At 51.4% G+C, this 26491-nt stretch overlaps 1 protein-coding gene across 1 annotated transcript in view; it reads right to left on the bottom strand.

The window, feature by feature from the left end:
• Positions 1-224: 224 nt before the first annotated feature.
• The window catches only part of LOC105238023 (contactin-associated protein-like 4), a 97713-nt gene continuing 71446 nt past the window's right edge, over positions 225-26491 (bottom strand). The window contains 7 exon segments of the mRNA XM_034667672.1: positions 225-4429; positions 4998-5168; positions 9268-9398; positions 17203-17359; positions 19288-19485; positions 24383-24551; positions 25967-26088. Of these exon segments, the coding sequence (XP_034523563.1) occupies positions 4026-4429; positions 4998-5168; positions 9268-9398; positions 17203-17359; positions 19288-19485; positions 24383-24551; positions 25967-26088 (1352 nt within the window). The 3' untranslated portion in view covers positions 225-4025.

Genomic DNA, 26491 nt, shown 5'->3' with positions numbered 1-26491 from the left:
TGACAGCTATTGACCAGATTACTGGGGTTCTTCTGTCGTATCTGCAGGAACCCATGTGTTGTACACCGTGGACTAACACAAAGTTAATGTCAATCATATTTCAGTAAAGTGGAAAAAATGTTACCAGGAACATATTTAAAAATTAAATGTTAAAAAAATTCATTCTAGAAAAAGCTATCCATAAAGCAATGATAGCATCTAACATCAAGAGATTGGGTATCATGAACTACTCTGGAATCGTTTCCTTGTATGAACTCTGAGCTCCAAGACAGTAAGCTCCACTGTGGGATCCGAAGCAGCAAGGTTTTCCAGCATGGTCACTCTGTGCGACACTGACGTTACGCCACCACCAGCAGCTCTGAGGACTGGGCACACAAACAGAAAAAGATAAACCCTCCAGCTGCGACGCATTAAATACCTTTTTACGTATCGATCATACTACAAAAAAGTGGTATAAAAAATTAAGCCTTGAATCCTATCTCACACCATATGTAAAAATATTTTTATATAGATCATAGACCTAAAAGCAAAGCTAAAATTTAAAAAATTTCTAAAAGAAAATATAGGAGAAGTTCTTCCAAACACTGGTCTTTCAGAGAAGACTCAAGGAGCACTAACTATAAAAGAATTCTTTGACGAACTGGGCTTGAAGGTTTTTATACAAAGGTTGATCAATAGTGAAACTTCTGCAAATCCAAAGACATTGGTAAAAAAGCTAAAAGCAAGCCTCAGATGGGTAGTAACAATTGTGCTTCATGTATTCTGTAAAGGACTGGGGTCCAGATTATATAGTATTTCTACAAATCAATAAAAAGGCAAACAGGTCAACTAAAAAAGGGGCAAAAAATATAAACAGGCACTTCACTGGGAAGGTATTCACGTGATGAATAAATATTCAGAGAGCACGGCAACCTCCCTGGTGGCTGGGGAGGCCCTCGTTGAGCACAAGGTGTGGCTGCTGTGCACCCACACACGGATACCAAGATGGGGACACAGATAACAAGATGGGGACACCGATGATAAGATGAGGACATGGATGACAAGATGGGGACACCGATGACAAGATGAGGACAAGGATGACAAGATGGGGACAAGGATGACAAGATGGGGACAAGGATGACAAGACAGGGACACCGATGACAAGATGAGGACACAGATGACAAGATGGGGACACCGATGACAAAATGACATGGTTGACAAGATGGGGACACGGATGACAAGATGGGGACACGGATGACATGATGGGGACACCGATGACAAGATGAGGACATGGATGACAAGATGAGGACATGGATGACAAGATGGGGACACAGATGACAAGACGGGGACACAGATGATAAGATGAGGACACAGATGACAAGATGGGGACACCGATGACAAAATGACATGGTTGACAAGATGGGGACATGGATGACAATATGGGGACACAGATGAGAAGACGGGGACACCGATGACAAGATGAAGACATGGTTGACAAGAGGGGGACATGGATGACAAGATGGGGACACGGATGACAAGACAGGGACACGGATGACAAGATGAGGACATGGTTGACAAGAGGGGGACATGGATGACAAGATGGGGACACAGAGGACAAGATGAGGACAGTGACACTCTACCACTGGGCAGGAAGATGGAAAACCAGCTTGAAAAACTAGCTGGCAATTTCTAGTGAAGTTAGGTGCAGATCCAGCCGGCCTCCAGCACAGCCATGTGCTGGTGGCCACAGGGCCCTGCAGAGAAACGCCTCAGCAGCCCTGCTGTGACGGCGTCCCACAGTCCCTCCTGGGAAGGACAGCGTTGGGATGTGTTGGATAATGGAACAGGGACAGCAACTTAAAAAGAAAAACAGGGTGGTGCGTGAAGTAACGAGCATAGATTTCACAACCACGATGAACAAACCAAGACGAAGTCAAAGGAATTCCCACTAATGATTCCATGACTGTGGCATTCACATGCAGGCAGAAATACCGCGGAGCCACTGTGGGGGTTGGGGGCGGGATTCGCAACACAAGTGACCTGTATGTGAACTGCAGTGGGCCATTTGGGGTGTTTTTCTCCATCAGCCCAATCACGGAGATCCCATTAGATGGGACCTGTCCTGTATTTGCCATGAAGCTCTCTGCTCAGCTCAGGGCTCTTTCCCCAAATTCTCAGAGTGGGGAGACAGAGGCACCGTGGATGTCTCAGTGATGACTTTTGGTCACATTTCTCGTAGTCACCTTTTTGAGGAAACTCTCATCTTCGCAAGAGAAAGCACTCTGGTGTCTTCACGTTGGCCCATTTCGCTGTCCTTGGAGAGAGGCCAGCAACTGAACCCCCTAAAACGTAATACTAGAACACCGTGGGCCTCGAAACCAGGGCGGTAAAATGCAGACTATAACTCATGGCATTTTTACAAACATGACCACATTTGTTTTGATGGAAGCATCAGAGATTAGAGACCGCATCTCAAGTAACTAATGTAAGAGGGTGAATCTCCCTGTTTCGTAGAATAGAATTCTCATTTAACAACTTCATGTAAGATCCGAATTTTACTGAGTGACTCAGTGTGTGCTCTGCCAGATCTATTTTCAAGTGGAAAGGACCCCAGTTGCTAAATGCTATGGTACTGCTGTGTGGGAAAGCCATTAACTTTTTTTTTCCTGTTTTTTCTTCTGTTTTAGAGAGCTTTCTTCCATGCAGTCTCTGGATGAAAACTATTATTACAAAAATAAAGCAACAGCAAGTCTGAACACTTAGTGTAATCTTAATAACCTCACCCACAGAGGAAGTCTTGGTACAAACCAACAACTCTGTTCTCAGAATTGGTAGGTGGATACACAAAGCACCGTGAGTGGTTACCCTAGAACTCACAAGTGAACACAATTAGAATTCCCTTAGGATGTGTCCTAAAAAACAAAAGAGCGGAGAGACAGAGCTGGAGAGATCCTAGGGGACAGGCGTGACTTGGCAGAGGGACTTGGGCTGTCAGAGAGGGTGGGAACACTTCAGAAGCGAGCGCCATTTCCTCTCGCTGGACAGGCCCAATTCCAGAATAACGCACCTGATTTCCTGCAGAGGGTGACGCCCGGGGCGGATGGGGAGGGGGCGGGTGGGAGCCCCCGGAGCCTGTGACAACGGCCCCTGCTCTGGGGGGACCAGACGACTGCCCGCATCCTGTCTGCTGTGCGGGCACCTCGTTCTCAACAGGGAACAGGGTTCCCCCTCACAGCTCGGCCCTCGGCTCTTAACACATGTTGACGAATAACTGAGTAAGTCCTGTGACCCCTCAGCTCTGACTCCAGGCAAACTTCACGGTTTATTTTGTTAAATGCTCTGTGGGGAAGAAGATACTGTGGTTTGTTTGATGGTCTTATCGTAACTTCAACTTAATCGATATTTTAGTCTATACGTCGTTTGGTAGCTTGGTTAAAGACTTTCTGTGGGAAAGTGGTCCTCTCCAAGTGGAGGGTTAAGACCGAGGTTGTGAGGGGCCTGGTCGGTATTTCATTAATAGTTGGTGATTATTTTTAATTTGTTGGAGTTCATAATAAGTAAGCAGCACCCTAATGTATCTGAAATGCACGGAGTGGTCACAGGAGGGCTAATCCCTCTGTCTCATCGATGCCCCAATCACAATGAAGTCATTCGCCAACAACACAATGGAAACTGAAAACCAAGCAACCCAGCACAGCGGCAGACCCACGCAGGGCTTGATAGGAGTAACGGTAAACGGGGAGCAGGAGGGGTCAGAAGGAGGTCGGGGACGCCCACAGGAGGGGAGGGGATGTCAAGATGTGTGGGGTGGCTGCCCCTCCTGGTCTCTCGCTCACTGTTTCTGGGGGGCCCCGAGGGGGGTCCAGCACTTAGAAGTGGGAGCCGCTGGTGTTCACCTCCCCACTGGGCACAAAGTGGCCAGAGCAGGTCCACTGCATGTCCCTGGGGAGACAGTCTTCGTAGGTCACGCCCTGACCCTCTGGGACAGCGAGCTGGCTCCTGCGTCCACACTGGGGACAAAGGCACCTGGTTGCAGTGCTGGGAGGTTACGATCCAGCGTGAGCTGCCCGGCCCAGCAGCTGGAGCCTGGAGGTGCCTGACAGGGCCAACAGAAGCGCTGGTGGCATGGAGCTAATGTCCTTTCCTGGCCTTACCTGTTGCCTTGGCTCTGGAGTCACCCCACCCCACCGCACGCACCCCGGGGTTGGAAAGGGCACCGGGCAGCACTCACCCACAAAGAGCTGGCTGTTGAGCTGCAGATGCACGTGCCCGTCCTCGGGGGCCGCGTGTGTCCCGGGAGGGAGCAGGTCCACCTGCAGCCAGGCCTCCTTCGTGTTCCTTTCGGCCCGGACGAGGTGCCACCGGCCGTCATTGAGGGGGGCGGGTGCCTGCACAGTGACCTCACAGGGTCCGTTCCCCACATCGAAGGAAAAGGCCACCTCCATTGGGGCTGGAAACACGACACATGGGATGGTGGGAGCCACGTCCCAGACGGGCCTTGGGGACACAGGGAAGCAGACCAGAGGGCAAAGGTATCTTGTACTTGGGAAAATAATGATTTTTAAAAATTAGGTTCGGAATGTGCTAATTCACCTTGATTTGTACTGGATTGAACCGTAATTATGTGTGTAGAAAAACTAAAACATCAGGGTTTTGTGTCAAACTTAGTGCAGACTGTCACCCATTTTATAACGTGGGCAGACTGGGGGTGCTTGGTCATCTGCTGTAGGCTACTTGGGGTCCAGTGAGCACTTCGTGGAGGAACTAGCTGAATTCAAACCCTGTCTACACCCACATGAAGGGGTCTCCAACTGGACCCCGTGTGGACAGGTACTTCCCACGGGCTGTCAGGTGCACCATCAGACTCCTGCTGGGCGGGGTTCACAGAGCTGCAGGACTGGACCTGAATCTCAGGCTGGAGCTAACGGAGGGAAGGGCAAGGAGCCCCTCGGACATGAGACGGTCCGGGGGGGCCTTGACCAGCGATAAGAGCCCCGCGGAGTTTTCTGGACACTCACAGCGTAGCTCCAAGCTGATGAAGTCTGTGATCCCCAGGTTCTCTAAGAACACGCCGGATGAAGCTCTCATCTTGAAAAAGAAGGACACGTCGGCGCTGAGCTCTGCGTGTAAAGTGGGGAAGTGAAGGTACGAAGTTTCTGTGTGGAAGGAAGCCGAGTTCCAGAAGGATCCTAGGACACAGGAGGGAAGGGTCACACAGTGGAGCCGTACTGGCTGTCCTGGCTGCCGTTCTCCTGAGCGTGCCCACAGGACGCCTGAACGGAGAGCTCAGTGGGAGTGGGGGTCCGTGAAGACCCTTCCGTCACTGTGCAGGGAAGAGCGCTGTGCAAACCGTGTCCGTCTCCACACCACCCAACAGGGAAGTCTCCTCTGTGTCCAGGCAAGTCACTCTGATAACGTCCTCCACACTTCATTATCAAACCTTATCTGCTCATCATTTGGAATGTGAACCAGGTATGTAACTGAATTAAAAAAAAAAAATCTTGCAGAAATCGAAAGAGCTGCCCATCACAACCGGGGACCCAGATGGTTGAAGGGCCCCAGTCTTGCCGGGCTCCTTCCTCAGAGCGCACTCCTACCCTGACTGGGGCGGGGACGGGGAGACCCCTCCACCAAGCCTGGAGGTGGTCTCCCTGACACGCACGTTCACCTGAGCCCTGATAATGTGGGTGGAAAGTAACCACCCACACTGGTTTCTGCCACCGCAATCTCCTATCCCTCAAAGTCAATGAAAAATAAATAGCCTAAAACCTCTCAAAGGAAAAGCACCTTCCCAAGGATTAGCACGTCGACGGAAATGAGCTTGAAAGACACGTGCTCCTGTGATGCGGGGCGACTGGGAGCCACGCTCTGGTTGGGCTTCTCTGCACATTTCTTCTGAGTTTGCGTGTCCTGGCCCCCCTCTTAGCTGGGGCTGCCTCCTGCTGGACCTGAGGCTGGGCCTGGTGTACAGCCTGGGCGAGTGGTGACCCTGCGTCCTGGCTCTGAGGCTGCGTATGTCACAGCACCTGACTCAGCCTCACGTCTAAACCACTTTTCCTGGAGAATGAGTTCGTGCAGGGGGTCAGAAAGCAGCCATCCCAAATACCTCTCCACCCCGTGTCCGGAGGAGAGATGCAGTCCCAGCTAGCCTCTGCACTGTGTGTACCCAGCCGACATCACTTCCTGCCAAGCTGGTCTGCTCTGCAGCTTTCTGGCTGGGGGGCAAGGGGGGGCAAATCAAGGACTCGGTGTTCAGGTTTTCCCAAGACTCACATGGAGCAGCAGCCCGTTTTGCTGGCTTTTCTGTGGAGATACATTTTGGAGATGTTTTATTTTTTCTAGAGCATAATTAGGTGAAGAGGGTCTCCTCTGTACAGGGCTTCCCGGGACCAGGTCCTGGGCTGCTCCATGACGGGGATGCCAGTTGACTGCCGGTCCCAAGAGTCCCTGCAACCACATGTGGAAGGACCATGGTGCTATTCCCGTTGAACTCTTAAAGAAAGCTTATTCATAAAGGAATGGAGACCATGTTAAAGGCACTCAATGTTATAAAACAAAGATGTTTCGATGGGTAGTAGGAGGGCACGTATTGCATGGTGCACTGGGTGTTATACGCAACTAATGAAGCATCGAACTTTACATCGGAAACCGGGGATGTACTGTATGGTGACTAACATAATATAATAAAAAATCATTTAAAAAAATCAAGGTGTATGAAAATAAAAAATCTTAAAACTGGAAGTATAAATTATGAAATTACTAAGATGACTAAGATTTTTCTAGTCTAATCCATCTTTCTGATTGTTTAAGAGATGGGTAAACCCAGCTTCTCAGAGAGAAAACACGAGCGGTTACGGCTGCCGCTTAGGGAATGCACACTCGTGCATCGGTCCAATACGTCAGCGGCTTCTCTTGAAATTCGTAGTGTTTTTAGAAATAACAATTGGGACCAACGATAAAGGAAAACAAAAATGAAAATAATGAAATACGTGGCTGGATATGATGCCGGTTTTGGTCCGCAGGCCAGTGGGAGGAGAGCAAAGCTATTCGCACGTCTACACAGAAACCTGCTGCCCTGTGTGGGGGAGGCACGTGCAGGATAAAATTCGCGGAGCTCACGGAAAGTGAGAACTATTCCTGAAGTTATTCACATGACCAGCAGACAGAAGCCGCTCAGCCTTCAGGGTCTGCGTTCCCGTCTGGATCTGCGGGGAGCTGTCCTCATACTGGTGGCCCCTGCAAGGATGACTGATACCCCAAAGACACGACAGACACGCTTGCCGTCTACAGAAACACGTCTATCCCAAGGGCCAGCTGGAGCCAGCAGGTCCCAAGGAGGTAGGAAGAAGGCACCTTGGGCCCAAAGGTTCGCCAGCCCTCCCACCTTAGTTTAGGTGCAGATAAAACGTGAAGTAAGACACTAAGACGCTCCCGTGTTTTTCTGTGTGCACCCGCCATCCGCCACGAATTCGTGCGTATCTGGGACGGAAGCTGCCGTGGCCTCGTGGGGCTGGCGCGCGGGAGGTCTGACAGCCGCTCCCACCTTCCCGAGCGGTCTGCCTCTTCCCTGCACATTTCCTGGTCTCTGGGTTTCCTCCTCTCTGGCTCTGTCTGTCCAGGATAGCCAGACTGCCCTGACCCGTGCAGGGCTCTGTCCTTGACCCCTTTCCTTCTCTCTGGACACGCACCATCCAGGGGACCTGTCCTCAGATGACTCCCGTGGGCAGCGGGCAGCCTCTCCAGGGACAGCATGTGAGCAGGGCCAAGCCCCTCCCTCTGCCCTGTCTGTGGTCACTCCACAGACGTCTGGACCAGCCTGTTCTTTCAGTTGCATGCACACGCCATCCTGCATGTGCATGTGGACTCGTCTTATCCCCGTTGCCCCAGGAGGACAGCGATGGCCTCCTGTCTTGCATCCTGGTGGACACACTCCATAGTTGTCTGACTAAATGTCTGGGTAATATTTCCTCTTTTCTTGAGCTGTGAGCAGGTTGGATACTTCTTTCATTTTGGTTTCATAATGTGTCTTCCTGTAATTGTGCTCATGTTATTTGTGGAACAAATGGGAGTGGGGAAGGAAGACCGAGGACGTGGAGGTGGAGGAGGGCAGCCAGGGAAATCAGAGAAAGGAATCCGAAGGAAGGCAATCATCTGCTGTAAGCATTTAAAAATGGTGGACGTGCCGACCCGGGTGGGACCGGCACTGTGGAGGCCGTAAAGGCTGTTGCCCAGGGTCTTTGAAAATGGGACCCATCTACCTGCCTCTGAGATGGTTTTGGTAGCAGAGCCGAGTGGAGGAGAAATTAATGAAATCATCACTGGTCCTGTGAGCCTGTCCTCTGCCCCAGGTTTATCATCGCTGGCACACCCGAAATATTAATGTGCCCTGTGCAGCCTCGAGTCCCAGGCAGCTGCTGCAGCCACCACGGACGAACCGAGGGAGCCCATTTCAGGGGCTCAGTAATGGCTTTCCATACCACAGGATGCTGACAACGGTTTCCAGACTGCGTGTCCTTGGCCATAGCACCAAGGCAGATGCTCAGAACATTTAAAATTTTAATGGAATACATTATCCGAAAAAATAATTGAATAAAATGGGCTTCAGAATGCAAATGTCAAAGATTTTTAAATGGCTTTGCAGTTCAGACCATCAAAAAACGAAGACCACCCCTTTTCCCATAGGTAAAATGTTTGCATACGGACTCTAGGCAAAGACAGTGGGATAGAGCTGGGACACACAATGTATTTCTCCCCAAACCTGATGAAATCAAGAACAATGAGCAAAAATTATAAAGCACCTCCAGCAACACACATAACAGCTCCCAAAAGTCTGTTCTGAAGCCCTGAGCCCCTAACTGGACTTCCGCCTGACGTCCAGCAGTTGTCCTCATGGCTGCAGGGCTCAAACACGGTGACCGTCCTCTTTGCCTGCACCCCGACTGGAACGCTAACTGAGAAACGGAATGAACAGAAGAAATTCCCAATTGTCTCATGCTACTCCTGAACTGCAAGCTCTCTGGAACCTTCTCTGGGGGCACTTGGCCACTCTGAGTGGACGGGCTCTGAAGCTTCCGGGCCTCAGACCTGTCCTGCATTCCACAGTGATGGTTTGTATCAAGTATCGAGTAAGAGCTGCAGAGCATTGACCCCTTTCTCAGTTGACAAAGGGACATCATCCCTCCTTCCTCAGCACCTGATGGAATGCAATGCTGCTTAACACATGGCGGCCCCCTTGCCGTCATGCTGACCAACCACTCCCAGGAAAGAGGTCCTTTGGACATTACTCACGGTCTCCCTGGCACAGCAGAGGCCCCAGTTTGTAGGCTGCGGCAGAGCTCGGGCGGGCTGCGTCTGCGACCACGATGTGTGTCACGGGCAGGTGCTCCTTATAGGACAGCTTATAAGGACTCCTTATAGTCCTGGGGGAGAAAATGCCCACTAGTGCCGTGTGGGGTCAGCAGAGGGAGCTCACCCACCAAACGGTCCATGCGCAACACTTTTACCAGGTCCTTTCCAAGCCCAGAGCATCCACACCGCTGACCTCAGAGAAGGCAGGTGGCCGATTCAGAAGTGGGGTCTTCTGAGTACACCTGAGGTCACATTCCAACCCAATTAAGCAGTTGACTGTTCTTCTAAATATAGCACAGGACTAGCATGAAGTTTATATGTATTCATGCAGTATTAGGTGTCCTGTGGGTAAGTGACTGCATTGGTCGGGTTACCTATCAGCAATACACAATAGTCCACATAACATGCTTATATAAACAATGTTTTTGCTCAGAACTTTATTTTCATTATTGTTACTTTTTAAAGACTACCTTGTTTTTATTTTGTCCCTCCTTATTAATTTTATAATTTTAAAAACTTATTTGAAACCAACTTGGGGATAAAATTTGGCACAATGTTGTCTAAACTTTGGTCAGGGAGATGGTGTGTGGGAAGGTGGTTGGGAAATGTGCTCTCTGTTCACACCCTGCTCGGGACCAGGGGGCAGGTGCAGTCCCTGCCCTCATCCAGGAGACCTGTGTGGCTGCGTGGCTGCCGTCACGCTCTGCAGAAGGGAGTGTCCAGTGGAGACACAGCAGCATCTCCGGGGACAGAGCGAGGTGGGCAGCGGGCAGCTCGCCTGGCCAGTCCCTGTTTCTCTAGCACCAGAGGGTTCTTCTCATTTTCTCCAACATCCTCCTGGTTTTATGAGGGGCTTCAACTTTGTGTGGATTTCTGATTTATGACGATGGAGGCTCTGACCTGCTGGTGCCTGAGTCTGCAGGGGCCGGGCTGGCAGTACCGTCCTCTGCACCTCTCCCCATCCTGCCTCCGCAGACGGGGAAGGAAGAGCCGGTCACCCCCGTCGGTCACTCCTTTTTTGTGCAGTTAGATGTTCCCTTGTTCCACAGGAAAAAAAAGTTATCAAAGGTAAAAGAGGAAGCATTATTTTTAGATCAAACTAGAGATTGTTATTCGAATTTTTCTTCCTGAGTTCAAAGCAGTCTTGAGCTGTATTTAGTGCAGATGCCGAGATACGAAAACAGAAACATTAAAATCGAACAGTAAGGCGTATTCTGTCGAAGGAATTGGACCGTCCGCCAAATTCAGCCTTGACGGTCTTCTGCTTCACCTGGTTAAGCTTCTATCTCTTCACGCTAACAAAGAAAGCAGAACGTGGGTTTTCCAAATCCACTGACGCTTGACGTTGGCATAAATGCGGTAGACCGGCGGGTGGCGTGGCTCATGGCCACGTGGTAAGTCGGCCGGACCGAGCGCGTCTTCCGCTGTCAATCTCGCCGACACGCCAGCACGTCCTGTGGAGACGGGCACGCGGGGGGAAACCCAGCCGTAGTTCCTCACTGTGATCCGTGAGTTTTTGAAGAACTGCTTTGCAGAAACCAGTCCTTTTCTTTGAGGGTATAACAGTGACATTTTTAGAGGACTAGGAACGCTGCAGACTTATCTTGGTGCATCACACGTGTGCTGGGGAAGATAATGAAACACACCTCTGCTCGGCGTTGGTTTGAAAACCATGTTTTTGTGGAGCTGATGGGAAGACTTGTCCTCACAATATTGTGTAACTATGCAGGGTCTCCGAGGTCCCATTTGTCTCACGTAATTACTGATTTGCCGGGTACATTTACTCAAAACAGCCTAGTTAACAGGTGCTCGTGGTTTTTCTGTGTTCTCTGTCTGCCTCGAAGGGCCCAGCGTCAAGAGTCCAAAAGGAGGACTTTACAGTTTATTTTTAGCAACTCCTAAAACTACGGAAATAACACTTATGATTTTCCAAGGAGCCATACGATTGTTGTTTTGTGAGGACTTCGAGGGGTGCACAATGTGACTCAGGGTAGTTTCAGAGGTTGGGAAGGAAGAGAGGGGGAGCAGCTGGCCAACCCCAACATTTCGTAATGGTTTCAATTGACTACGAGATCATTCAGAACAACTTTTATGACCAAATTTGGAGACCGTTCCAAATAAATGGAGTGATTTTGACCTTATAAGAAATTTTACTTATATAAAAATATATTATCACTAATAACTTTCTTGGTTAGTTAAATGTTTTCCTGTATCAGCAATATCACACATTCACAGTGGTTGAAACAATCATAGAAAAAACACTGATGTACCCATTTAAGTTTGATAACTGAAATATTACCCATTTAAGTTTGATAACTGAAATATTCTTTGGAAACAAAGAAATAAAATTGTAATTGATTGTGGAGAAGTGACTCCATGTGCAGAAAATCCAAAGGAATCTACAGACTGTCCACGGAAGTTCAGAACAGGAGTCTAGTCGGGCCGCAGGACACAAGGCCAGTGACGTGGAAACTGTTCACATGAGCATCAAAGATATAAAGTCTCTAGGAAATAAACTAATGAAAGGTCCTGCAGGTCTGGATGCTGAATCCTATAGACACATTCATGAGAAGATTTAGGGAGCTGGAAAACCTCACAAGGCCTCCAGGTGCCCTGAAGTCACCTGAGGTGCTGGCCCAGCCCCGGTCAGGGCAGTAAAGTGTCATCTGCAACCAGAGTCAGCAGCAGCCGCATGAACATGAAACCCCCAGCACATCCTCCAAAGAAAGACAGACAGAAGATGAATGACAGACCTTCGGACAACCTTCCATCAGCAAAGCTGGAAGTAACTGGAGATCTGGGACAGAAGTGGTGGGTGAATGGCATTTTGCATGATACATGCTGTACCACGTTAGTGCTGTTTTCTGGCAAGATGGAAATGCTGCAGAGGGAGGACGCGGGAAAGAGAGGGGAGGCTGAGTAGGTTTCCTGGTGATCACATGGGTACCAGGTAAGAACAAAAGGGAATTAAAAAAAAAAAAAACCCTACAAACCAGAGAGTAATGGGTTAAATAAGAAAACCACAGGATAAAGTCTTTTTAAAAGAATTGACTATGCATGTCATTACAAGGACAAAAAAGCAAACAGTCCCTAACTACTGAAGAAATAACTTTGCAGAAGATCAAAGAAAAAAGAAACACAGCAAATGTAACAATTTACGTTAATAACTATAACATAAAATAATATGATAGATTTGAACCCAAATGTATGAGCTTTATCAGTGAATATTAAACCCAATGAATGGATTTAATTAAACTTTTAAAACACAGAAAATTTCAGATTTGGCTCCCACACTAAGATACAACAGTCCACTGCAAACCAGAGACCCACCCACACAAAGTGCCTCAGGAAGGCTGAAAAGGAGAGGGCAGTGGCCCACCTGCCATTTGCATGACAAGGAAATCAGGGGTGATCCTGGTGTCATAGTGCAGTTCAGACTCAAGCCCTGGGAATGACAAAGGGGGCATCACAGCATCTGAAGCCCAAAAGTGCAATGCAGGCAGAGCTGTTCTAAATGCTTCTACTCCAAAGTATCAGACCAACCACCTTCTGAGGAAAAGTCTACAGAAAATGCAAGGAGTCAGGCATAGAAACTCACCAATAATATGATAATATGATATGAAATGAGTGAGGATGTACAAGACCTGAATGACATGATTGGTGGGTAAATCTTACGGTAATATACCAAAAGTTACACCCAATAAAAAGAAATACAGCTTCTTCTCAAGCTCACATGGGACATTCACTAACCCAGTCATTGACCATACCACAGAGAAAGTGACAGTAAGTTCCTTACAGTAAAAATATTATAAACGTACTCTGATCAGACCAGAATAAAACTGAAAATATAAACATTTTTAAAAGGCCCTTCCATCTGAAAATTTGATTCCTAAATCTGATAAAGACTAGCTCACCTATGAAGGTTGATGAAAGCCTTCTAGCTAAAATATTAGTAAATAATACCACACCAAAAAATGGTATGACGTGACCAAGTGGAATTTGTTCCAATTTAAATATAAGGAAGTTCATTAACATTACCCACTAAATTATTATATATAAGGAGAAAAATAAATTGCTTATTTCTATAAATGCTGAAGATTCGACAAGTGTCAACACACATTTCTAAGAGACGTTCAGGAAGTAAGCATTGATGGGTACTTCCTTAAAGTGATTCCATAAGTTCAGATGACACCTATATATATGCCTACATCTCTGTTATCATTGTCTGTGTCACCTAAATACCTTGGTCTTGAAGCCAGAAGCTCATCTAATGGGCAGGCTGGGGACATTCCCACTCAGATCGTGAGGCCACAGACTCCACTGCTATCCAACATATTCAACAAAAACATGCCTTCACACATAAGCAACAACCAGCTAGAGGATGTAATGATAACTCCACTTTTGGTACCAAGGAGGAAGATAAAATGATCAAGGACTAAATTTAACAGGAAATGTACCAAATGATTAGAAGAAAACTTTCCTGAGATACATAAAAGTGATTGTGTGTTCCTTTTTCTTGGATAAGAAAACCCAGCATCATGAATACGTCACTTCTTGCTGAATAATATGGCATCAGTAATAAAGCACTCTCCTCTCTTGCTGGCGGGAGTGTAAACGGGTAAGGACGCTGAGAAGAACTGGGTCACGTCTAGCAAAACTGCCATTCTTTGCAGAATGGTTTGTGATTTGCCACAAGCAACATACCTGCCCGTATACAAGACTGTGTTTGAATAAATTATGGTATGTCCGCACAATGGACATAGCTATGAAAAAGAATGAAGTTTATAAAAAATACTGAGAATATGTTACCTTTAGTGTAAAAAAGAAGGGGAAAATAATAAACTACACAAGTATTTACTTATTTATGCAAACATAAACATAGGAAAGATAAACCAGGAAATAATGAGATTGGTGACCTGTAGCGAAGGGTGGTGGAGGGGGAAGTGTGGAGGAGAGAGAAGTGGATCCAGGGATTGAGAGAGAGAAAGAGAACAAATGAGATGGGGATGGGTATGAAAAAAAGATGGTGGAGAAGGCGGAATGGAGCCTGATAAAGTGCTAGAGGAGGTAAAGATGGAGGGATGAGTTTGGGGATGGACAAGAAAAACTCAAACCTTGAAGGAAATGTTAGCTCTATCAGTAGGCCTCCTCTCTGTCTTTCTCCTCTGTCCCCCGCCTCAAGTTTTGGGCTAACAATTCTGAAAGCGCTTTTTGCAAATTCTAGGACAGAGAATAGAAGCACATGCTTTTTAGGAAATAAGGACCAGGTTTCTTGCTGTTGGGAAGGGAGATACAATTACAGAAAGAGTGTGGTTAGAATTTATCCCATGGCATTGCACTGGGATTGGTGAGGTCATGGATTTTAAGACATTCCAGTAGCGGGACGCCTGGGTGGCACAGTCGTTAAGCATCTGCCTTCAGGTCAGGGCGTGATCCCGGCGTTCTGGGATCAAGCCCCACATCAGGCTCCTCCGCTGGGAGCCTGCTTCTTCCTCTCCCACTCCCCCTGCTTGTGTTCCCTCTCTCGCTGGCTGTCTCTCTGTCAAATAAATAAATAAAATCTTAAAAAAAAAAAAAAGACCTTCCAGTAGCACTGAGCACACCCAGTTCCAAGTACTGATACCCAAGTACCACCCTTTCCTGAAGGAACCAGGTCTTCCTGTAGAAATGGCATTTTCCGAAGCTGGGGCAGAGAAAGTACAAGACAAGTTTGGGACCTTTTACTGTGCCAAGAGTTAATGAAATGCTCCAAGAATGGCAACGTGTCAAAAGGGCATTCCTGAGGGTCTGACCTTTGGCCTCTCCCTCACCAGGCTGTGGTTGCTATGACTGCCATGTCCTGGGCGAGTCAGTGGCAGAGAAGACCAGAGAATTCTCTGGGTTCAAGATGAGCTCTCCACCCCATTTGCACAGAGGCAACCCAGCTGAGCACGACAGACACAGTCCTCTGCAGCCATGGACAAGGAGCTCTTCCCTTTGCTTCCTGGTCCACTGGCACGAGCTGCCCAAGGTGGCCGGTGGTGTCTATGGCTCTAGGTTAGCGTTGCTCCTGGGGGCTCTGACCACATGACTCCACGTTGTGCAGACAGGACGCAGAAATTCTACAAGTGAATCTTTGGATAATATCCAGAAGGATCAGTGATGCTTCCCCCATAACTGGAAACATCATTCGCAATGGGAATGAGTCATAGGGACCACAGTGCAGCCATCAGGGGGTCAGAGGGCAAAAGGGGGCTCATGCCCTCTGGATAAGCTACCTGGTCTTGCAGCTTTCTGAGGTTTCTCCCTGGTGGACACCCTGTTGGTCACTGACAGGAAGCCACAGATACACAGGTCCCCCCATGTCTCGTCCCCATGTCTTGTCCATAAGTTGTCTCCAGTTCCCAGACCCCGGCCGTCAGAGCCATTCAGCCCTGCCAGAAGCCCCTGCACATCCTCACCCAGGGCCACCTCTGCTCCTACATCACTTCAATGACCAAGGGCCCTGCTCCGAGCCGTGCCACCAGAAATGTTTCTTATTCATTACTCCCCCACCCACAGCAGCCCGATCTTGTCTCAATTCCCGGGTATACAGACGTCCTGCAGCCGAATAAATCACATTGATCCCTTCGATCTTTTAGGGGTGATTCTGGTGTCCGGGACCTGTGCTCAGAGGAGCGCAGAAACGCGATACCTAAAGCATTTGAGCTAAAAGCATTTTTAAACTGGTGATACATTTGAAGCATGAATCCCAGAGATTTCAAAACATCTCCACTTTACAAATAAATAAAAAAATCAATATGCAGTGCAAGTTCTTCATCCTCACGTGTAGTTAGCCAGTTTTCTAATTTTACAGATTTTCTTTTTCTTTTTCTTTTTTTTTAAAGATTTCATTTATTTATTTGACAGAGATAGAGACAGCCAGAGAGAGAGGGAACACAAGCAGGGGGAGTGGGAGAGGAAGAAGCAGGCTCACAGCAGAGGAGCCTGATGTGGGGCTCGATCCCATAACGCTGGAATCACGCCCTGAGCCGAAGGCAGATGCCTAACCGCTGTGCCACCCAGGCGCCCCTAATTTCACGGATTTTCTACCTCCATGAGACAACTCCTCATTTACGTGTGGAGTGCCAGTTTTACACCTGTGTTTCCAAAGCGTGGTCTATGTGTGATGCATATGGTTTTAAATATAAATTGATTTGACCCACTATGTGATTAGATAATTCTGGACGCCCTCTCAGAGCCGGTGGCACGCAAGCCCAGCCCGCCTGTCCAGCAGCATGCCTCACAGAACTTCATCCCCGGAGCCTGTCTGATCAGGGACCCCTTCCTGTCAATCATACGGGAGGGACACTCTTCAGAAACTATGTCCTGTCAAGCAGAGACGGCTTAAGTGAACTTAATTAGGCAGAATCCAAAACTTACAGAAATTATAATGAGGCCGATGTCATACTGAACAAAAAGTATAAATGATTCACTGTGGATTTATCATGATAACAGAATATCGAGGGATGCGATGGTACGATGTGTGGGCTTGCTCAACAGTAATCCAGGCAGGGGGGAGCAGGCGGGGCGCCCATGCTGCGAGGCTGACCGCAAGCGGTGGCTGGTGATGGGAACACGGGGCTTGCTAGTGCTGCTCTGCCGATCGTGGGTGTGTCCTTGCCCGTGACGAAGACGTTAGAAGAAAGAAACAGGAAATGAAGAAAAGAAAGAACGCAAGCCAGCAAATCACTGATCTCAATTAACTCAGATTAACGGTATCGTATTTTATCCGCACAGATGTTTCTAACCCATTCTGCCGTCATCCCTGGCCTAGCCGTGGAGCATCTAACGAACGTTCACATTTCCGGCGATAGCAAAAGCACACCGCGTGGAAGGAAATCCCAAGCAACTCACCATTCATCCAGGTCCGCGTCACAGTTGCAGTGATACCGGGGGTCCGCGCAGCTCCCCGCTAAGCCACACGCGCACATCTGGGCCTTGGGCGCAGAACCCGCCCGGTACATGTGTGTCCCCTGGGTGCTTCCAACCCACCAGCTCAGAGGGGTTCCATCTGAAAAACAGGTTTGAGAAAGGTGACTTTTGCTTGGCCCCCATGCCCTGCCACCCCCAGATGACCCCTTCTCTCCCAGACCGTTACAGAGAAACCCGCAGCAAGAACACACCTGCTTCAGGAACGACCCTCTTCTTAACACTGTAGCCGGAGGGTGCTGCTGGGGGAATTCTAACCCAGCCTTGGGTTGTCTGATTACGTCCCTTGAAAATAAACGATAGCACCCAAGTCTTCCCGTCACGGCAGTAAATAATTTCTAATCAGCAAAATTGTGTGATTTCTTCAAGAATTATATTAAAAACTGAGTTGCCGTCAGGATTAGAACACTCACAGCTCCACTAGAAGCTGACACGTGTTGCGGATCTGAATGCCAGTTGGATCGAAACCGCCCAGCAGACGGGCAGGCTCCCGGAAGCACCCTCTCCAGGGCCCTGGCTGCAAGGCTCCTTTGGGCGCCACGTGGGGCATATCCCCACCGAGGCCTGGCTTGTTTGGGGCGCCGCTGTGCTGAAAAGCGAGTCCACGCCTCCCCAGAGCAAACCCTTTACCACCCCCCCAGCATATCTTCTGTTCTGAACGAGCTCCTGAGCAGCGACACTCCCACTGGACCAGAGCCTGAGGCTGCCTGGTTATGACTCCTTCCAAACGCCCTGGGCCACCGAAGGAGGGAAGGTGTGTCCAGGAGCCCCAGGAAACCCCAATCCCAGGAGCGGTGATGAGCGAGGGCGCACCGGGAGCATGCGCCCATGGGGCTGGTGGGAGGCAGGGCGGTGTGGACGTTCCTCCACGCCTCTGAGTGGTTGAGTGGCCACCGAGACACTCTGAGCTCCCAGTGTGTGGCAGTGCCGTGGCCCGTCCACCCTGCTCCCTGTCGGATTTGGACCTCTCCACCCAGGACTGACAACCGCTTGCAAGAAAACGCATGGCCATTGCCAACTCCCCGTGGGTCCAGGAAGAGAGTTGTGCCAAAAGGCATCTAAGATGAATTTCTTCCAAATTAAGCTGAAAGCTCATTGCAGGGAGGCTGACGGCATTTAAAATATTTAATAGATATTTTGATAATAACACTAAAATTTTAATCATTTCACCATTATGGTTTCAGACCAGAGAGAAATGACATCACTGCACTGCATTTTTTAAGTGTTTTCAACTTCCACTCATCTCTCCCACCAACAGCGATTCTCCAAAGGGTGTCATGACACCAGGGGCCTCTGGCTGCGTCTGTGAGTTGTTGTGCACTACAGAGATCTGGGGGAGGCAGGGGGGTCCACCTGGGAGTGGGAGAGCCTGACCACCTGCGCAAGCCCTTGGCTGTCCTTCCCTTCAATCTGCAACTGCTTCTTCGCAGAACTGGCTTTAATCTGAGGCTACATATGTTTTTCTGCCATTTCCCTTGTGGGTGAAAAGAGGAGTGATTTGCAAAATTCAAGGACGAGCTTGTACCGTCATCACGTGCACTGTCCACACCGTGCATCCACATGAGGAAACGAGCTGAGAAGCCAGTGTGGGGTTGGGTGAGAGCGGCTCTGCCTGGGAGTCCCGGGACCCTGCGGGGGAGCACACGGAGGGCCTGAGAGCTTCCCAAACAGGAGCACGCGTGGTGGAAGCCATGTCCAGAAAGACACGTCCCTTCATAAACAGTGAACTGGTGGGTGGTTTGAGAAATCAGGGCCGGATGCAGGGGAACAGCAGTGAGGACCGGGATGCAGGGCATGAACAGAACACACAAGAAACAGGGACTCGGTCAGAAGGAAGAAAGGCACAGCCTGAAGCAGCACTGAGAGGCAGTCTGCATGCGACGGAGAAAGGTAAGCTTCTGCCCCTAGATCAAGCTAGACCTGTGCTCCATGCCACCTTCACCTGCACCTCAGCGGGGGCTGGGGGGGGCTGGCAGGGGCCGTTGACCTGGGCACGTCGTGGGCACCTACCTCGTGAGTACCGGAGCCGAGACTTCCTACAGTGGAACTCCAGCAGCTGCTGGCAGTGCCCGGCGTGGGCGATGGCGGCCAGCAGCTGCTCCAGGTTGGCCTCGTACTGGAACGCCGCCCAGTGCGGGTTCTCCTGGTCTGCGCCATTGACCCTGGTGAGGGCTGAGCCATTGTGCTGCATGACGGTCCACGGGATGTCTCATGGGTGGAGCGGGAGAGAAAGGAGAGGAGGTCACTGAGCTGGACACTCAGCACCGCCGGTCACCTTCTAGTGGGCAGACGCAGAGTCAGCGCCGGTGGGACTCTAACCCTTAAATCATGGGAGAGGGTGGTCTTCCTGTGATGAAGTGTGTCATTTATGTCTGAGCTGATCCTTTCGTGAAAGTGGGTGTTTCTGGATTCTTAGCCAGACAACATTTATGGGAGAGAAAAAGACGTATAACTTAGTTATTAAATTTCTCTAATAATCTAAAGTAATGCAAGACAAACAATGGCTTTTCTACTTTAACAGCACTCTTTTCTTCACTGGAGAATCACTGACACCGTCAGCAACCTGTGGTCCTCTCACGTGCACTGACCTGCAGGCTCCCTGTAGGTGACCGTGGCATCACACGCCTGCTCCGCTCAGACCTGGGGGCAAGGAGAGGTGGCCTTTCTGGACCCACACCTGACCCTGCTCTGCAGGGTGAGATGCCCTGGCTTGTGACAGTGCCATGACCCCTGGCCACTTCTGCCTACCCTGGTGCACCTCTGTCTGCCTGGACACCTGTGTCCACCTGGGACACCTCTGTCTGCCTGGGACACCTCTGTCCACCTGGGACACTTCTGTCTGCCTGGGACACCTCTGTCTACCTGGGACACCTCTGTCTACCTGGGACCCCTCTGTCTGCCTGAGTGTACTTCTGTCTACCTGGGACACCTCTGTCCACCTGGCACGGCGGCTGCAATGTGAACCCTGCATGCTGAATGCTGGTGCACAAGGGGACGTGGATTCTTCTAATCCCCATTGCCAGAACTCTCTCTGTGTGGTCTGGTCACCCAGCATCATCTGTGAAAAAGTATTGGTTAAATTGTCCCTTTTGGTTGGGATTTGTCCAATTAAGGGGCCTGGAAAGCGGCCGTATGGACTTGGTTTTGCTGGTTTGCTCTTTGTGTGACCCCCGTCCGTGTGTCTGGCATTCCTGCCTGAGTCACATCCACAGGCCGTGGCTGTCGGTGCGCGTCAACAGAGGACTTCCAGCCGCTGAGTGGCCAGACGATGGAGTCCTGCGAGCCGTCTGCTGTGTGGCATGTGGTGGCCGCGCCCGCAAAGCTGGTGTAGCTCGTTTCTTCAGGATTTCTGCTGCTCTGAAGCCACTGCGGCCACGGGGATAGAGCGGGCGGGGGCTTTGGGGTCACCTGCCATGTGCCTCCCTGTTCTCGTGGGGACAGACCTGGGGTCGCTGGGGGTGGCAGGCTCAGCACGGTTCACACGGGAGCTGCGACGGCCACAGGGAGGTATGACGATGGGCCCATGGTCTCTGTTTGCTCCAGTCCTGGAGCCCGTGTGACGTGGAAATCACGGGCCGCCCTCTGGACACAGCTGGGGACTGTTGGGCACAGCAGGCTGGTTTCATTCAGGGGCTGGGTTCATCTGGACGGAAACGTGACACCAGCTCTACCATGAAAACGCCCCAGGTTCCGACTCACGCCTTTCCTCTGACCTGACAACACGTCAGAGAGCAGGTGGTACGATTCACACAGGAAGTAAATCCAAACACAGCTGTGATCGGCGCACAGCGGCTCTGCTGGGCCTATGTCCCCGAGAGGAAACAGAGAAAACGCGGACATTTCCAATGCAGAGATCGGCCTCGGGGACCCAAGGGAGTCGCATGGTCCTCCAAAGCACCGAGAAGATGTCCTATCTGTGCCAATCGACCTCACTGATGGGAGGCGGCAGCCCGTGTCTCCTTTGTGACGAGCCAGAGGTGCCCACGGAGATGAGGATCCCACGTCCTGTGGCCCCGGCCCGTGTTCTGTCCTGGGAGGGGCTGCATGGGCCTCATTCCTCCACGAACACTGCCGGGCACACGTGGGGAGCCTTCTGCCTCTGGGGTGCAGCCCCTGCAGCTGCCGCCCTGGCCGCCCTCCAGCCTGGCACACGAGCTGCCCTCTGCCGTCTGCCTGGGCTTCCTTCCCACACAGTCCAATTCCCACTACGATTTTGGTGGATTCTGTGAGCACCACAAACACGTCAGTTATCTTAGATGTGAGCCTTTGGCACCTGACCCTATTCTCTGGGATGAGGGACGAGGTGACATCGCTGCCCCCAGAGAGGCAGAGACCCGGAGCCCAGGAGAAGGGGTCCCCAGGGCTCTCGAGGCTCCTCCCGCCCCGAGGAAGACCTCGGACGTCCTCAGAGCCATGACGACCTTCAGCCCAACCGTGGATTTCAGGTCCCTGTCGCCTGCCGGGCTGTTCCTAGGGCAGAGGGGACACATGACTCCCGGGGCCGAGGAGGCGGGGTGAGGTCTGGGACCCTGCTTCAGTGGCCACTCTGAGTCTCATGCTGACCTGCGGCAGGGGCTTCCTCCGAAGCCGCCCTCCTCGTGCGCCCGGCCTGCCTGGGGAGGGCCCGTTCCCGCCTACCACCGTGCCCCTGCCCACCCTCCCATCCCGCAGAGACTCTCAGGGGGTCATGGTTAGCCCCGTTCTCCTCCTCCTGTGTTTCCCTGACCCCCCCTTGGAGAGCAGGCTCTGGAGCGAGGCAGCGCCAACGTGGGGGGACCGTTCTGAGGGTCTGCCCCTTGTGAGCCCCCAGGACGCCCGGGACTGAGAGACAGGGAAACGAGGACGCGCTGCTGCAGCCTGATGACCAGGGCTGACTGCGGCCATGAAGAGGAAATGATTAGGGTCCAGCAGGTGTCGATGGGCACGAGGGACCTCATCACCTGTGCCCTGAAGTCACCACCACGACGGTCAGGAAAACCGCGGCTACGACGCGGCCAAGTGCACCGCGCTGCCTCAGCAGTCCACCGCCTCAGCATCCGCGGCAGCTGGCGAGGGCTCCGTCCCCAAACGCGCCTGCACGGCTGGGTCGGCTGGGTCGCGTCACCGCAGCACAGACAGTCTGGATGGGGTCAGAGTCCAAGGCGGAGGACACAAGCTGCTGGAGGTCAGCTGCATACACGTCCGTCCACATGTGCTCCCGACCGCCGCCCAGATCTGGTGCCGGCACACGCGTGTGGTACGTGTGCACAAGTACTGAAGGCACATCTTCCATTCTTCCATAGGTCGAAGCACGGCATCCCCAAGTCTGGGGGGTGGACCCCCAGGAGGACACAGTGGGCAGACAAGCCAGCCCAGGCGTCCCCTCCGAGGCAGCGTGTTGCACACCCAGAGGGGCTCCCAGCACCAGACCCGTTGTCCGCACAGAATGCCAGGTGCAGCAGGGACCAGGTGGCCATGTCCTGTCTCCGGGCAGAAGACACCAGGAGGGAGCTGTGTTTATCTCCGGAACCAGGAATCCCTGGACACCAGCCCTGACGTCCCCTCACTGTTTACTGGACCCAGCTGTCTGTCAGGCGCGGACCCGTGTCTCCACCGGCCTGGGGGTCTGGGCGCGGGTGTGGACACGCCCGTCTGAGCGCCGTGCTGCTGGCACACTGCCCCCCGCCCCCACCCCACCCCCGTCCCGGCCACCCCTTCCCCTCTGGGAGGGACACCTGCCTGATGCACGTTTGATCAAATGCTTTGGTTAATGGCAGCAACAGTCAGATTTTATCTTGGGAATAGAGACAGAAAATCAAAAATTTCATGGGAATGGTTTTAAACTATTCAAAAATCATTTTAAAGTCTATGCAGCAACGATTCTCTTCTCAGGAAGTCTGCAACAGGGTGCATTGTCTTCACCAACTTACAAGCTCCACAGCCTGGTGGCTTCAGGCACCCGGGTCGATTCTCCCACGCCAGAGCCCAGAGCTGGACCGAGGGGGTGGCGGGACCGCGCCCTCCTGCAGCTCTGCTGGTGTTGGGAACCCTGGCCGTCTGCGGCTGGCCACGCGGCCCCCTCCCCTCCTGTGTCCGTGTTCCCATCTCCCTCCCCCATCGGGACACCAGCCTTCGCCCCAGAGCCACCCTCACCCAGCACAACCGCATCTCAGCTGGATGCATCTGCAGAAACCTTATTTCCAAACACAGTCACGCTCGCAGCTTCTAGGGGATGGGAGTTTTGGGGGGACAGAATCCAACCTAGGGCACCGGGAGACACTGCATGTCTAAAATCTGGGTAACGGTGTCTGAAACTCAGCAAGGTAGAAAATTTAAAGAGGCGGCAGTTCCGTGTGGAGACGGGAGCTCACGTCACACAGTGATGCAGGGACGGCATCGTGGAAGGTGTCCTGCCCGGGGCCAGGGGCCTCAGGGCAGCGTGGGCTGAGGGGTAGGGGTGGGCTCCAGTGTGGACAAGACACGGGGATGGAGCTGCAGTCACAGGAACAGATGTGGTGATCAGAGAGAGGCAGACTGGATCTGCATGGGAATTAAGGGGCCCACAGCACACGCTGCATGTCCACACTCGCTGGAAGACCACCGTGGTGTCCAGCCGAAACGCACAGCTTTTACTGCGAAAAGGTGAAAATGCAGGTGCCCGGGACTCAGTCGGTTGGGCGTCCTGCTCTTGAGTTCAGGTCAGGTCGTGATCTCAGGGTTGTGGGACTGAGCCCTGCATCAGGCTCTGTGATCGGAGGGGAGTCTGCTTGGGATTCTCTCTCCCCCTCCCCTCGCCCCTCCCCCACACGTGCTGTCTCTCTAAAATAAATAAAATCTTTAAAAAAACAGGTGAAAATTCTTTTGACTTGCACATCCATTAATCCAATCAGGTAAGTCTTGAAAAACCTTTTGTTTTAAGATTTAATAGGCAAAATTGTATTACTAGATATTTCAGAGTACATGCTTGAAGATAAACACATAATTATGAATTTTCATTTTTTAACTATTTTTTAAACATTTATATCAAATACTATTGAATCACTACCTCACAAGGTTATCCTAATAAAGCTGCTAACCAGCTCACCGGGCTGATTTCGCGTTTGTAGGAGTTAAATTGTTGACTCACCTGTCATGTTGCAGAACGCGGGGAAGAGCTGCAGGGGTCCGATGCCGTCGGGGTCGATGTGGTATCTCCCTGAGGACTCGCCCCTGTGCTTGTACGCCTCGCAGGACTGCTCGTAGAGGGCTGGGGAGAACCACCAGTCGGTCACCGGAAATGGGATGGAGGGAGAGCCCTACATTTGTAAGGAGGAGGTGAAGGAAACCCCACGTTCCGCTTCATAGCAAATATTCACCCTCCAGAAGCAAGCGTGACCACGTCAGAAAACGTGGAACCACTGCTTAAAGGCACGTGTGCGTAGGGTAACAAAGGAGACAGAAGGAGAGTGTGTAGCCATCAGACTTACAACGCTGTTAGGCCCCTACGGGGAAATACGATTACTTGGTCCAGTGCGGAACTTGGTGCACTGCCCGTCACCAGGAACCAGACCACGAGTGTTTGCCTGGAGCTCTATCTACTGGCAGACATCACCGGGACACGTGAACCTTTGTTCTTTATGAACATGTCCCCACACTGCACCCCTCCCACCCCGAGTAAGAGCAGGGGGTGACCTGGGCTAGTTAGGCCCCTCCTGGCCATGTCTCAGAGCAGCCTCATCAGCAGGTAACTGATGACCCGCCAACGTCCCCTCTGCTCTTCTGGGGAGAACAACGGTGATGCCCACTGGGCAGAGCCCATCCACTTATCTTCCGACTGCTTCCTCAGAGCCCGTGGACTGACAGTTACTCGTAAGAGTTAAACTAGAAAAATAGCACATCCACCAGGGGCGCCTGGGTGGCACAGCGGTTAAGCGTCTGCCTTCGGCTCAGGGCGTGATCCCGGCGTTATGGGATCCAGCCCCACATCAGGCTCCTCTGCTGTGAGCCTGCTTCTTCCTCTCCCACTCCCCCTGCTTGTGTTCCCTCTCTCGCTGGCTGTCTCTATCCTTCTGTCGAATAAATAAATAAAAAAAAAATCTTAACAACAACAACAACAACAAAAAAGCACATCCACCAGGCATCAGCTCTGTGCAGGGCTCTGTTTTGGGCATGACGGGGGATGGAGGAGAGGAGAGGAGATACAGCTGTGGGGGCTCCTCCTCCCGTCGGACGCTGGGCTCTGGTTCCGGAACCTCCTCTCCCCTCCCTCCCGTGGGCAACTGGGAGCCAGCATGCGGAGGTGGGGGTGCCCGGAGCCCTTCTTGATCGTTGTCTCCCTCCCCCTCCGCCAAGCATCTCTGTGAGACTGGGTCCTGGTCTCAGCTGCTCCCCAAGGATCAGACCCTGAGTCCTTCAATGGGTCACATTCCCGAAACCCAGGCCCCGTGTGAGAAAGGGCTTCATGGCGTCCCACCTGCCTGCCTTCTGTGAGTCTCATAAGGTTAAATGATATAAAGAGTGCCGCGCTTCCCGCCAAGGCAGCACTCTCGGCCTGGGACAATTTTGGAGAAAATGGAGGGAGGCTCTACTGTCCTCGAGCGAGTGGAGGCCAGGGACGCAGCTGAGCATGCAGGGCGTGCAGGCAGGGCGGCCCCTGGCAGGCTTCTCTGGCCCGAACCTCTGATGCTGCGGGCGAGAAGCCCACTAGTTATAGAACCGGCTGTTTCCTCACCGGAAAATGGGATTTCAGTCGTGCGGACAGGACTGCGTGACGCACAGGAGGCAAAGAACAGGGCCTGACGCATCGACATCCGACAAATGCACCTGCAACTACCACCAGCGCCATCAAAGGACCTCAGGGTCGATGGGGATCTGAACTCTGAATCCTGCAGCACGGCTGAGACTCCTACCCAGATTCTCCCAGGAATCTGTTACTTCTAGGAACATCAATAACCTGGTAACAATCATGTTTCCACTGTGAGGTATTTACAGGAAGCTCAGAAGCAAAACTGTGGCCAACTCAAGGAACCCAACCAGAAATTGATTTAGGCATGACTGACTTTGTTCCAGGTTTCTCTTTGATTACAGTGCATTTTCTTGGTTTATTTTCCTTTTGTCTTCTTCTTTCCTATCAATTTTCATGTTTCTGTAAGTGACTGTATGAGCGACCTAGACCACAGCCAGACGTGGCTGCAGATACAGGCGCGCGGGCAGGCATCCCGAAGAGAAGGGGCGGGCGGAGGGCGGGGGGGGGAGG

Source organism: Ailuropoda melanoleuca, chromosome 8 (assembly GCF_002007445.2).
Source record: "Ailuropoda melanoleuca isolate Jingjing chromosome 8, ASM200744v2, whole genome shotgun sequence".
Taxonomy (NCBI): domain Eukaryota; kingdom Metazoa; phylum Chordata; class Mammalia; order Carnivora; family Ursidae; genus Ailuropoda; species Ailuropoda melanoleuca.
This window is presented reverse-complemented; position numbering and strand designations above follow the sequence as displayed.